Here is a 15,153-nt window from a genome sequence, read left to right as displayed (position 1 = left end):
ATAGGAAGTTATTTAAAATTATAACCTAATTACTTTTTAAATAATACTATTCATAGCTTATTAAATTTTATAAATAAAATATACCTTTTCACAAAACGTAATGTGCCATTTTCTCAGTCTTCTATTTTCAGTGGCAAGTCGTTCAGCAGCATTTTGGAGTTTTTGGATGTAGCCTTCTAACTCTTTAGGATTATCCCAAGTAACCTGTGACTTTCCCCCACTTCCTGCTTTTGAATTCTAAGGTACAACAAATGACATTTAGTATTTAACACATTTCTTTTTTTGAAAAGATTCAATATTCTACATCATTAGTCCAATTATCCCTAACATTGACTTGCAATAAAAGAGCACACAATAGTTTTTTCCATTTTATAAATGATAAGGCATTCTGCCCAGAATTGAGTAGCCCCATTCCTTCCAAGTTCTCCCTCTTACAACTAAAGCACCCTGGACATAACACAACAAACAACTATAGAAACACTAAAAGATAGAAATAAGAAGGTGGACAGCCTAGAAACCTTGGGAATTGAGGAACAACACACCTGGGTTTCCTTAATGTCCCCCTTATATCCCAGACAGGATGCTGGAGAAGCCTCCAACTGGGAACCACCCCCAGAGACAGACAAAAAACCTCCAGAAGAAGCCTGTTCCCTCTGTCCACAGGACCAGGAAAACAGTGGCCTAATGACAGAAAACCTTTTTAGCAATACACACCCTACTCCAACTCAACACCAATAGAAACCCACCCCCTTCTTCAGTTTCATTGGGACCAGGAAGTGAGCTGATCTTCCATCCCCTGCTTATGTCAGTGGGGCTTAACAGAGAGCTGAGCCTCTACCCCCATTAGGCTGCAACAGAGCAGTGTGAACCAGCCCTCCACATCCTCCCAATCATGTCAGTAGAGCTTAGAAGGGAGCTAGGCTTACACTCTACTTGGAAGCAACAAGACACTGCCAATTGGAGTCCCACTTTTGTGGGAAGGTTTCAGTAGAGGAAAAGGGGGCACTAAACTTCAACTCCACTCATCTGAAAAGGAAGCAGTGCAAGTCAGTGTTCCATTTTTGTCAGGATGGTATCTGCAGAGCCCAGCAGAAATTTTAACATATACACTCACCCTGTCCTCAAGCTGTACCTCACTGTTTCAGAGAGAAACAACGCATCACTTAGAAAGGAATGCAAATTTGAATGGCAGTGGATTTCTCAGCTGAAACCATGAGGGCCAGGAGGAAGTGGAACAACATTTTAAAGTGCTAAAAGAAAACAACTGTCGGGCTTCCCTGGTGGCACAGTGGTTAAGAATCCGCCTGCCAATGCAGGGGACCAGTGTTCGAGCCCTGGTCCGGGAAGATCCCACATGCTGCGGAGCAACTAAGCCCATGCACCACAACTACTGACCCTGCACTCTAGAGCCCATGAGCCACAACTACTGAAGCCCATGAGCCTAGAGCCCGTGCTCCACAACAAGAGAAGCCACTGCAATGAGAAGTTCACGCACTGCAACAAAGAGCAGCCCCCACCCGCCGCAACTAGAAGAAAGCCCATGTGCAGCAAGGAAAACCCAATGCAGTCAAAAATAAATAAATAAAATAAAATAAATAAAACATTAAAAAAATAAAATAAAGTAACTTAGAAACAATTTCTCTAAAAAAAAAGAAAATAGACAACAACTGTCAACCATAAATTATATATCTGGTGAAAATATCCTTCAGGAATGAGGGAAAATAAAAACATTCTCAAACAAAAACTAAGATAATCTATCACTAACAAACCTACTCTTAAAAGTATGGCTAAAGGAAGTTTTCTCAATAAGAAGGAAATGATTTTTTTTTAAAGTGTGGCACTTTAGAAAGGAAAAAAGAACATTGGGATGTGGAAAATGTAAATAAAAAATAAACTATCCTTCTCATGAGTTTCTTAAATTATATTTGATGATTGAAGCAAACCCCATCTGATGCAGTGTTTCATGTATGTAAAGGTTACTAAATATTTAAGACAAATATATAAAAATGAAGAGGGTAAAGAGACCTAACTACAAGTGAGGTTTCTATACTTCTATACTTCACTTGAACTGGTATATATTAAGGCATAGCATGTCTCTGGCATATAGTGACCCTCAATAAGCAGCTGATGAATGAATGAAACTAAACAATTATAATAAATTCAATAGAATACTCTGTGAATCAGTTCAAAAAGTATTTACTGAATAATTACTACACACTACTTACTGTTGTATTACTAGAGTATAAAAATAAATAAATTAGAGTTCCTGCTCTCCAATATAGAGAGTGGCCAGGGGAGTATTAAGAACTTTAGTGTTCCTTCTCCTCCTATCTTAGTTTTTGTCCCCTATTATGTCTCATTTAACATATGCTAAATATAATTATTTACTTCTCGCAACCCAATTTCTCAAAATAAGCTTCCTCTTTAGAAATATCAACAGATGTAATTTTGAATACATTTATTAGAGAAGAAAGGGCTCTGAACACTCTGATTTAAAAATTATCTATTAGGTGAAAAAGTTTAAAAATAATAAAGTATTATCCCATTTTCAAAAAGTACACTTGTAAATATGCACAGAAAAAAAAGTTTAAAATGACATATACACTGTTAAGAATGGCCAATTCTTAGTAGTACAATCATAAAACATTTGTTCTTTCTGTTTACCTATATTTTTGAAACTTTCCAACATAAACTCATATTGAGCTTTGGCAATAAGAAAAAAATTTTAATAACATCTATAATATGAATTATATAACTTCTAGTAAATTTTAAGCCTGAGAACTAGTGTGCATTAAAAAGTTAACTTAGCAGGTCTGACTGCTATCCCTTAAAAGGTCTGCTTAAAAGATTGGCCCTTAGCTGGCATCTGAGAACTTGGATTTTGGAAGAGTTCCCAACACTCTAATTTTTAAGAGTGGCTCACTGTACCTAAACAATATGGTTTATGCTGAACACTTGATTGTCTTCTGGGAATCTGGAATTTTGGTACATATTAAGGCAGAAGATACCTACATGACCAGTCCCCAATAAAAGCCTGGGCAATGAGTTGCTAATTATCTTTCCTAGTAAAGCAATATTTCACATGTGTTACTTCTTGCTGGAGAAATTAAGCATGCCCTGGGTGATTACACTGGGAAAGGACTCTTGAAAGCTTGCACCTGGTTTCCCCAGGACTTCACCCCATGTACCTTTCCCCTTGCTGATTTTGCTTTGCATCCTCTCACTGTAATAAATCATAAGTAAATCATCTGTGAGTACAACTATACCCTGAGGCCTATGAGTCCTAGTAAATCACAGAACCTGGGGGTGGTCTTGAGAACCATGACACAACTAGCTATCCACTTTAAATAAAAGAAGAATTAATGGGTATATCCCTCTTCTACTTATCTTTTAAAATATTTCATGTCTCTGAAGACTAAAAATGTTTATTTCAAAAAGTGAGCAGTCACATACTAACAGTTTAAAAACTAGTGTGGGTTTTCCTAATTTCATATGTGTGGATATTTAAATAAGCATAGATAAGAGCAAATAAAACTTAAATTATAAAATCAGGAGATGATGAAAAAGCACTAAAGAGTCTTGTATATAAGGACCTCGCACTTCAGTGAATAAGTAAATATAATAGCATACAAGTTTGAATACAGTAGGTCCCCTACATACGAACGAACGAGTTCCATTCTGAGAGCACGTTCATAAGTCCAATTTGTTTGCAAATCCAACAAAGTTAGCCTAGGTACCCAACTAACACAATCGGCTATATTGTACTATACTGTAATAGGTTTATAATACTTTTCACACAAATAATACATAAAAAACAAACAGACACAAAAATTAAAAAAACATTTTTAATCTTAGCAGTACAGTACCTTGAAAAGTACACTAGTACAGTACAACAGCTGGCATAAAGGGGCTGGCATCAAGTGAACAGGCAAGAAGAGTTACTGACTGGAGGAGGAAGAAGGGGTGGGAGATGGTAGAGCTGAAGGATCGTCAGCAACAAGAGCTGGAAGGCAAGCTGCTGTTTCACTCATGCCTGATGTTGATGGAACGCACGTTCACATCTTTGAAAGTTCACAACTTGAAGGTTCATATGTAGGAGACTTACTGTACTATATATACACATATAAATTCAATTGATCAAAATCAGCACCAAAATATGTGAAACATTATAACTGTTTAAATCTACAGCTGTAAAAAATGTTACTTGTTAAGACTGAAGGAAGTCACAGGGGAGCAAAATAAAGCCTTAGATCAATGGCTGTGTTAAGCTGAAGGGTATATGAAAAAACTAAGAAATAAGAAACACTTCACATGTAAAATCTAATTATAATAGCATAAAAAGTCCATTTACCTTAATTATCTGTTCAAACGCTAAGGCAGATTGTAACATCATTGGTCTCTGACTTTGAATCATTTGTTGATCGATAGAATTGTAAAAATGTGCCACCTACAAAGTAAAATTCCAATTAGGAATAATTAATAATAAATAGCAACTTAATTTTAAATTTTTCATTTTTAATTATTTGAATAGAAATACTAACTTCTCAATTATAAAATTTAGCAAAAAATTAGTTTTTCATCTCCAATAGAGCACTTACGCATGTATTAACATAAAAAAGCAGCAAGTGTAAGTATGTGCTGAGTTCCTATAATCTGCCAAGTCATGTTCTGGTGGGTGATTAAACAAAGACTATAAAACCTAGTCCCTGGAATCAAGAAGTTCAGTCTCATAGGGAACACAGAGGAAACCAGTAAAGCATGTTAAAGTGCTAAAAAAGTGAACTTATTCTTGCAACTCCAAGAACCTGTTCCTTCGTCAGTATATAAAACAATGATTTACCTATTTCTCAGACCAAAAAAAACCTTTGAGTTGTCCTTAACGCTTCTCTCACATCCCACACGAGTAGAAGTCTATTGACTGTGCCTTCAAAACATATATTGAATTCAACCACTTCACCCACCTCCATCAATCCCAACTCAATTCAAGCACCCTCATCTCCTGGCAAGACCAGTGCAACAGTATCAGAACTGGTCTGTTTCCAACTGTGGCCCTATGGTCTATTCAAAGCATTCAGAGTAGCCAGAATAGTCCTTTCTTAAACATAAATCATATCATACCTTTAGCCTATTCAAAACTTTCAAATGACTCCCCAAAATATTTGAGAATAAAATGTAAAATCCTAAAATTCTTACCTGAAACCTTCCAATGGTTTCCCAACACACTTAAGAATGAAATCCAAATCTAAAATCCTTACCTTGGCACATTATACATAAACTGGCCTTTAGCCCCACACAAACCCCTCCCGAATTGCACTGCAGTGAAATTGCCCTCCTTGCTGTTTACCTAAGTCTAGAGTCTTCCCTAAGAAACTCTGAAAGTCATTCATTCCCTCTGCCTGCAACAGTCTCCCTCCAGATATCTGCATGGTTCTTTTCACTCATTTTATGCCATGTCTCTTCTCAAATATTACATTTTCATTAAGGCCTCCCCTGGCCATTCTGTATAAAATAGCAGTATTTATCACAGTCCTATTACTGTTTTATTTTTCTTCAAATCTGTGCTTATCACTACCTAACACTGTATTGTTCATGCATTTGCTATCTATGTCCCGTAATAGCGTCACTCAGTAAATGTTTGTTGAATTAAACAATGAATCAAAAAATAGAGATACCTACAAGGTACCATGGTGGACAAAAGAGGACACTGCTAACTCTGTCAGGGAAAAAGGACAGGTTCAGGGAAGAAGATCAAGTGGACACCGTGGAGTGAGTTTAATTAAGGACTTTAAGAAGACTGTCTTAATTTTTGTATCCCTAGCATGTCAAAAATTCTTGGCACAGAGCAGGTGCTTAAAAAAATGTTTCTTAACTAATTTTATAGCAAGTCACTTCTTTCCACTAGTATGCATAAAAATATACTTTATTTCGTGGGGAATAACCATTCTATTTGTTCTGTACCATAATAGTAGTCCCAGAAAAAGCCCAATCAGGAAAACTAGAAGCAAAATAATACATAAAATTATAGCAATCTGGCCATACTGTTTTCTATCCAACATCCTACTTCATAGCCCCCACTCTAGCTAAATGTGTGCTCATAAGTAAATGTATACACAATACATTCTCCCAGTTGCTCTTCCAGGGGTAAATACAAATACTATATGATCATTCAAGCATCTTTTGAGCTTTTATTTTGTTAGACTAAATGCTTAGGATAGAGAAGTCAGCAAGCCTCTCTGCTTTGGAATATATAGTCCCTCTATCCAAAATGATCACTCATACTACCTTGTGCTCTTGAGAAAACATATGTATGCTCTTTCAAACTCACATTAAACATCATTCCTCTGTAAAGATCTATCTGATACTATCTCTATCCTACCCAGGAAAATAATTGAAAATTCCCACCTCTATGCTTTCACAGGACTTTCTGAACATCTATCTATAATATAGTATTCATTAAACACTGTATCTACGTGTTCACTAACTGTCATCACTATATGAATTGTAATGGGATAAATATGGGCTTTGGAGTCAGGGAGACTTGGTATTAAATCCTAACTTCATAACTTACTAGTTGTGTAGTACTAGGAAAACTATGTTACAAATCTGATCCCCAATTAGATCAGTGAAAAATGGGGGTGGGGGTAATTGAAATAACATAAATACAGTATCTACCAGAAGCCTTGATATTTAATGAGAACTCAATGTTTAGTTTGCTTTCTCCCACTAGACCAGTGGTTCTCAACCATGGCTGATTTGCACCCAAGGGGACATTTGGCAATGTCTGGAGATATTTTTGATTGTCAGGACTAGGTAGGTGCTACTGGCCAGGGATGCTGCTAAACATCCTACAATGCACAGGACATCCCCCACAAAAAAGAAGTGGTCCAAAAGTACCAAGGCAGAGAAACCCTGTACCAGAGTGTGGCAGTAATATATTCATTTTTATATCCTCACTACACTGTGGCTGGCAGTACAAGTGCTCAAAGAATCTTTATTGGATGAAAGAATGAGAAACCAAATACTCACAAGATACTGTTCCTACCCTCTAAGATCTATTAATCAAATGAGAGAAAAAATATAAAACTCCAATACTACATAAAAGTATTCTAAGAGTGATTTGCACACTGCACACAAAATAAGAAACAATCAATTAAAAGAAGACGCAACAATTAAAGTGACTTTTGAGTTGGGAATTAAAGGATAACTTGGAGTTCTTCAATCAGAGGGAACAGGTATGAGTGCATAATGACAAGTTCAGAGAAGAGCCAAGTTTCATATTACTAAAGCACAGGGTGCGCATGAGAGGGAAGGGTATAGGGAGTGAAGGCCACAATCAGTAAGGTCAGCTAGGGTATGATTAAGAATGGTCTTGTATACATGCTAAGGAGAGAGACAATGAGGTAATAATAGTTGGTTTTAAACAGGTAAATAATTTGATGGCAGTGTGCTTCAGGTAGACCAAGGAAATGACCAAAAACAAAGACCAGTCCATCAGCTCAGTAATTTCTAAGAATCCGCCCCTAGAACGCAGAGAGAGGACCCTTAATTAGAAAGCCCTTCAAGATCCACGCTAGTAACATAAAAGAAGAATAAAAGAGAAAATAATATTCTATTTTTCTAAATGCTTTTAGAATGAAAAGCAGTAACAGTAATACCTCAAATTAATAAAAGTCCCATATAGGGGATTACAAAGCAAATTTTGTAATGCAGTCATTTAGCAAACCGTAACTTCACAAGACTTAATTGTGCTATTCTATTAGCCTAAGAAAATCAAAAGCAGAAAGCAAAGCCCTTAAAATACTCTAACGTAATGAACTCAGAATAGCCATGTTTTCAAAAATATCATTTCCTACTTGTTTCAGAATAATTGCTTGCTTGCAGAATTTCTGTGCAATGTTTGCAACTTGCTGTATTTTGGCAGGAATAACAAAGCCAAGTGCAGAAAGCTGACGAACTTCTCTCAGAAGAATCACCAACCGATCTGAATAATGCACTTTTAATGATCCATCATTAGGATCCAACTCCATAATTTGACTATTAGCCTCAACACTACAATAAAAAACAAATAAGTTTTTAAATTTCATGTTCTCACTCTTTTGACTGATGAAAAACATAATTTTATACTTGCAGAAAAGTTGTAAAAACTATTAACTCAAAGTAAAAATAAGATTTTAATTATAGTTTTCAAGTTATATTTTTTGACACAGTATTTCACAATTCAGATCTTGATAACAAACTACAATATCCAAAATATACCATTATATCGACATTTCAACCAAGTAGATTTTGAAGTCAGAAAAATCAATCTCTTAACCTTCAGCTAAGACTCAAAATAGACATCAAATCCATCATAAAGAGAAAAGGTTTTTATTCATTTTCTAAAAGGTATCTTAGATTATTAGTCAGCCTACTTGGTTCTTTAATACTCTTATTAAAGGATCAATAATAAATAACATCAAAATACTAGGAGTAGAGATATTCAAATGTTTCATTCTTCTACTCTTTGTTTCACTATGTAAAGACTGTCTTTTCTTTGTGTTTCTTCTAAAAGCCACAATAGCACATTTTACACTGGGGCACTCAAGTCTCCATGGACTGTGAAAATGCTGAGGGAAATTAAAAGCATTATGTTTTCATGACCCTTCTTTCAGGATCATGTTTATATAATGCTTTCTTTCAAATCACTTTCACAATTAGGAGAACTTGCAGGTCTTAGAGAGTAAGTTACTGAAAAGCAAAGAACAAATCTACTCAGCCTACTTAATAATGCATAAAACAAAGCATAATAAAAAGCAGATACTTTAAAATGTCTTAAAATAATAATTTAGCCCAAACTGTCCTATAAGAACATAAAGCCTATCAGAAAATTGTAACAGTGACACTTTTTGCCTTTATTTGAAACCAATATTCAAAATTAGTTTCTACATACCAGCATATCCTGATATATGTTCCAAAACACTCTTGATTCTATGCGACAATGATGGGTTTTACCCAAAAAAAAGTGAGAGTCAGAAGTTTCAACACCAAATGAGAAAAAAATAGGTTGAATAAAGTTAAACAGCTTTTTTTACTGCAGATCTCAGTCCTTTTAGTACTCTGTCTTACACAGTGGATCTCCACCAGAGCCTAGTGATAAACGTGCAAATTCTCCAAAATTAATTGACTAAAGAACTCTTTACTTTTTTTGGGGGGTGGGGGGGATCATCTTTAATATTTTAGGTTCAGGGTAGAAAGGGAAAGAGTTAAATGACATAAAGTTATAATCATTATGCCTTATCACCTTTGGTTCTTTCATACTTCTTCCAAAACCAAAAGGCAAGATAAAAGAAAAAAATTATTCATTCAGTTTAGGAAGCTACCACTTTTGGCCTAATTATTCACTGCAGCAGTACAGAGAAAACAAACAGAATTTCATATTATGGTCAAAGTTAACTTTTAAAAAGTAACAAGTTTCTAAAAACTAAAACATGGCAAGTTTCTAAAACTACAGACAATAATATAATGGGGAAAGTTGACCTGAACAAATAAACAATGGTTTTTCTAGGCCATCCATTTTAAATACCCATTGGAATAATTAGGTTAACCTATTAAATTACATTCAGTATAGCTTAATAAATATTTACCAAATCTTTATTATGTTGAACAACATGAAGAAATATTCTTCATCTCAAGGAGCTTAAAAATAATGAAATTTTAGTTTACAATATGTATGGGGGTATATAATATTAACGTAAAAAGCTAGGAAAACATATGTATACCAGTAACAAAAAACCATGGGAGCATGAAAGCCTAATTCCAAAATAAGAATCTGCAGTTCTGAGGAATAGATATGAGAAGCAAAAGGAAGGCAGTCAACGTTTCCAACCTTAATGACTTAAAAGTTGATCATCAAAACCTAAACAAACGGGCTTCCCTGGTGGCGCAGTGGTTGAGAGTCCGCCTGCCGATGCGGGGGACGCGGGTTTGTGCCCCGGTCCGGGAAGATCCCACATGCCGCGGAGCAGCTGGGCCCGTGAGCCATGGCCGCTGAGCCTGGGCGTCCGGAGCCTGTGCTCCACAACGGGAGAGGCCACAACAGTGAGAAGCCCGCATACCGCAAAAAAAAAAACCTAAACAAACAAAAAAAATTCTAAAAGCAGCAGCAAGTTTGGAGAAAGGAGAGACGAGTAGAGATGATTAATTACATCTTGTCATTTGGATTAATAACACAAGAAAAAAGATTCTTGTGTAGATTTCACTGTTTAGTATACTTATACTTACCACAAACCGGATTTGGAATCAGACAAGCCAGATTGAATATCCCTGGACCAATCATCAAATTGTTCTTGTTCATATAGTTTAAACTGGTCTAAGAGATCTTCAGCACTTCGATGGAAAGATCGAAATCCAGACAAGTCAGATAAAAGAGCCTCTGCAACCTTGATAGTATCATCTGCCTTAAAAAGCCAAATTACAAGAAGATTTATTATTTAAATTCTAACAAAATTAGCATAAAATCAGCTCTCTTCTCTGTTCTGTGATTCAGAAATTATTTTCCCATTCATCTGTAAACAGTAAAGTAGAAGATTTGCCAATGAATTTAAGAATATCAACCCCTACTTTGCTTCTGAATTATACAACCTCAGAATAGCAAAACACAGAAGATAACAGATACAAGCATAATTTGAAGGGTACAATAAGGGAAATTCAGGTGAAACTCCAAGAATTCAGCAATACTCCTAAATATGTTATGCAATAATTTGAGCCCTTTATTAAATGCTGTGGTTAACAGCTCAAACAATAATTAGGCCAATTTGGATGCCAATTAAAGAAGAGAAATAACTTTCCTCCACAAGTATACAAAGAAGACTGTCACAAGTTGGAAAGCTGACTAACAAAGTTAGGCAGAATATTACAGAAAAAACATCAAAATATAAACTTGAATAAACAGAACTCTCAAATATGCTAGCCTTTATAACACTCTATATTTGCTTGCTCTTAATCATACATTAAAACCAATTAATATTTATTACATGAGTCGAATGCAAGATATTGTACCACATACTAACTAGTAAGCACATAAGATTCTTAGATCAACTTTGATAATATTAAAATAATAGTCCTTTAATTCTATAAATTGCTGCCACAACCTTAGGCAACACCATAATTACCTTTCACCATTCCTTTAACTTCCTTTCAACATAGAATGATTTATTTACATAAACACACTTGCAGATAGACTTTGTATGTACCAAAATTCTACAAAGATACACTTCAAATAATTAAAAAATCCTTTGAAAATTATATATTTTTCACTTTTTCAGAGTTCTACATTTCCACATGAAAATTAGATGAAAATGCCAAGGAAAACAGAGAATGTTTTCTTAATGTTTTCACTACAGTTCTAGAGTGCCTTCTACATTAATTTAGCACATTTTACAATTAGTATTCTTCAACATTTATTAAAACTAATACCTTCAGTTCCAACTGACGAACCCAAACTATATTATTGACAACTTCTGAAAGGTTTTTGCCAGAAAGTGGTCCAGATGCATCACCAGGAATTCCACGGCATCGGTTTTCAAAATCTAATTGAAAGTCTATAAAATTTAAATCAAATAAATGATTACACACATTCAGCAAAGATTTCCTAAATACCTTCCATGTACCAAACACTATGTCAAATATTGTGAATAGAAAAATAGTAACAGTTGGTCCTTTACCCTCAGGGACCTCATCACACATCAAGTGAGAGAAAGAAAATAACCAGTTAATTCAAGAAATCTGTCATTTATTACAGAAATAGTAAATTAACCTTCAACATACAGATGTCATAAAATATAATATCTTAACCCTAAGTGGTATACAACAAAGGGAAAAGCAATCTACAAAAATATTTTTTCAAGCAAACACTATAATCTCTGATAAACTTTTACCTTTAACTGAGTCCATAAGTCTTGCCAATAAAGTTTCTCTTTCTAGCATCAATTCTTTGCTTATGGTTGGACGCTTCACCAACTCTTTATATTTCAGAAATGCTTGAAGAAGCTAATATGAAACAAATATGTATATGTTCATCCCAAGTGAATCAACTAGGTAAAAACATGAGTATCTTCTCAAATACCTTAAGGGAAATATTAAAAGTTAAATATTTCAATATTTTACCTGCTGTGGACTATCCTGAATTTCTGAAATATAATTTTTTAATTTTCCTGCTATTTTTTGTTCCACAGGTGCAATAATTTTTTCATACTGAGACACTGCAGCTTTCCATAAAGGCTAAACAAATTAACAATATTGTTAGACTTTAATATTTTTAAAATCGACCTTTAAAAAGAACAACACAAACAGGAAATTACATAGACAAACACATATGCATTCAACCTCAGTATATGGATTATATTGCACAGGATTCAGGCCAGTAAAAGGTTCAAATACTCGAGCCAAGCATATGATTTTCTCATCACTGGCAGGTGAAAAATAGAGAAGTTTCTCATGAATTGTTCTAAGAGCCAAGACCTAAAACATAAAATATTAAAACAACAAATTTATTTAAATCAATACATCAGCACAAATAGTCTAAAATCTAAAGATATTGGGCAAGAATTTCTTTAACCTAGATTCTCTGAAATGAACAATAAACCTGAACTGTAATCTTGGTAATTACTACTCATCAATAGTCAAAGTGATACTCAAAGACATACTGTATCATCACACTACTATCAATCAGTGTGCTCAAATCTAGTTAACATATATAAAATCTAAATATTTTTAAACCATGTTTAAAGCTCATTTAGGTAAAGTTTTAGAGTCTCTCCTCCTTACTGTAGTAAAAGCTTCTGATTTCCATTATTCTGCCTTAAATTGCACTTCTAAAAATGAAACAACATGTTAACAATTCCATTATGTATAATCTAAGAACAGCTGGAAAACAATTTATTTCATTTTGTATTTAAAATTTCTACCAACCATCAAAAGGTAATCAAAAATGCTAAGTAAAAATGCTATAATCTTCCATTTGAGTTGAAAATATCAGAACAAACTCATGATTTATTTTTCTCTTAATAAAAACAAAAGTACCAATTTAACAATGCTGTCTACTGAGACAGCCTAAAAGCATTGATAATAACATTTAATGCTTCCTCAACCAGATTGTTGCTGCTAAATACCATTTTCCACTAATAAGAACAAGGATCTTTGGAGAAATGACTAATTCCAGGTATGAAACAGAAAATGTAGATGGGCCAGTACATTTTGAGGGGCCAGAATGTAAGGAAGTTATCAAAGAAATACTGGATTCATGTCAAAAATTACACAGAGCCAATGTAAAGGGGTACTCACTGTCCAAAGATGGGACAATTTGAATATAGTAATAATAACTATGATAAAAACTACAATGGGTTGAAACTCATAAAATATAAAAAATCATAGGTTCATAATGATACTATTAAAAAAGCATTTCATTGATTGCCTATGGAACTTACTGATACTAACTTATTGTTCATTGTACTAAAAATGATAAATAAAAACTAATTGTCTATACTACCATTCCTATACAGACTATATTTCAGGGTCACTAAAAAACTGATGAAGTCAAGTTCTTCCAACATCACTAATAAATGCAGAAAGAACAACAGAATTAGAAAATCATCATTTTCCAACTCCTCATGATAAATCATTCAGAAAAAGCTGATGAAGAGCATTACAACAGATGGATCAGGCTAATCATACATGAACCCACAGATCAAACTTAACTCATGAAAGTGGGAAAAACAGACATTACCTGCCTCCTCTAATGTATAAGAACTATATAGTACTGCCTATGAAGCAACCTGGTTCAAGTAAACCAACATTTAGTAACTAAAACAAATTCTGAGACAATCAGGAAACTTGAATATTGATTAGATACATAATGATATTAAGAAATTATTGTCATTTTGTTGGGGGTGATATTGGTATTATGATTATGTTTTAAGGGTAAAAGTATAAGATTTATTGGATTGGCTTTAAAAATACTCCAGCAAAAAAAAAAAAAAAAAAAAAAAAAACGGAAAGCAGAGACAAAAATGGAACAGGAACTGAACATTGTCAGTGGCTGCTGAAACTGGGTGATGGATACACTGACATCCACTGTACTATGTTACTTTTGTGTATGTTTGAAATTTCTCATAATGAAAAGGTTTAAAAACACAACAACAAGAATTCCCTTTTGGTCCAGTGGTTAGGACTCAGAGCTTTCACTGCCTGGGCCTAGGTTCAGTCCCTAGTCTGGGAACTAAGATACCCCAAACTGCACAGCATGGTCAAAAAAAAAAAAATTACAAAAAATCCCCAAGAACAATGGTTCCCTTAAGCCCAAAGGAAAAAAGTCACTTTGCAATCTTCACATATTCTCATTTTGCCTGTCCCTTCAAGCTAAACATCTAAGTTCTATACTGAAACTCATAACTTGTATAAATTAAGCAGCTGTTTCAAATATTTCCACTGAGTACTCCCTGAAAAGCTGTCTCCGCTTGTAAAAATCTCAATAGCCAAGAGAAAGTCTGAGAGCTTCCATACCTAGACAAGTGGGTTGACTGTCTTTTTATAACAAAGAACAAAATAAAAGTTCACAACTCACAAACTGAATAGCCACAAACCAAAAAAAAGAAAGGAAGTGGAAAACAGCACTTAGTACCCACTAGGCACCTGGTACTGTACCACACAACTTCATAAGTCATCTCATATGAACTTTACCTCTCATTCTCTCCCAAAAGTTTAAACAAGTTCTATCAGATGTGTAGTTCTTATTAATTATAAAACACATTCTCAAACAAGTGAGGACCTACTTCACACTTAAAACAAAGATCCAAATAATCAAATATACCTCTTCAAGGCGTTTGCCAAGTTTGTCAAGTGTTTCAGGAAAATATTTTTCATTTTTCCACGGATGAGGTACATAGCGCTGCCACACCTGACCTGTTAGATGACTACAGGCAATAACCCACTGTTCACAAATTGAAATCCCGGCTTTCATATTTTCCTTCACAAGATAATAAGGATCTTCCCATAGGTTCAAAGTTCCCAACTTTTTCTGAACAAATCTTCCAAAGGAGCCACCTAATAACATGTAAAACAAACTTTGTAATGAACATATCTTTTTATCAAATAATTATGAAACATATGCTTTTTACA

At 34.5% G+C, this 15,153-nt stretch overlaps 1 protein-coding gene across 1 annotated transcript in view; it reads right to left on the bottom strand.

Annotated features, from left to right (window-relative positions):
• Positions 1-15,153, bottom strand: part of DYNC2H1 (dynein cytoplasmic 2 heavy chain 1) — a 400,170-nt gene that overhangs the window by 371,021 nt on the left and 13,996 nt on the right. Inside the window, exons 6-14 of the mRNA XM_082626481.1 lie at positions 14,846-15,078; positions 12,364-12,498; positions 12,145-12,258; positions 11,916-12,027; positions 11,455-11,579; positions 10,261-10,436; positions 7,854-8,049; positions 4,352-4,447; positions 85-237 (exon numbers count right to left, since the gene is read on the bottom strand). Coding sequence (XP_082482607.1) covers positions 85-237; positions 4,352-4,447; positions 7,854-8,049; positions 10,261-10,436; positions 11,455-11,579; positions 11,916-12,027; positions 12,145-12,258; positions 12,364-12,498; positions 14,846-15,078 — 1,340 coding nt within the window. The remainder of the gene's footprint in view (positions 1-84; positions 238-4,351; positions 4,448-7,853; positions 8,050-10,260; positions 10,437-11,454; positions 11,580-11,915; positions 12,028-12,144; positions 12,259-12,363; positions 12,499-14,845; positions 15,079-15,153) is intronic.

This window comes from Mesoplodon mirus (assembly GCF_964341445.2).
Source record: "Mesoplodon mirus genome assembly, chromosome: 7".
Taxonomy (NCBI): Eukaryota; Metazoa; Chordata; class Mammalia; order Artiodactyla; family Ziphiidae; genus Mesoplodon; species Mesoplodon mirus.
Note: the sequence above shows the minus strand (reverse complement) of the source record. Positions and strands in the feature narration are given on the sequence as shown.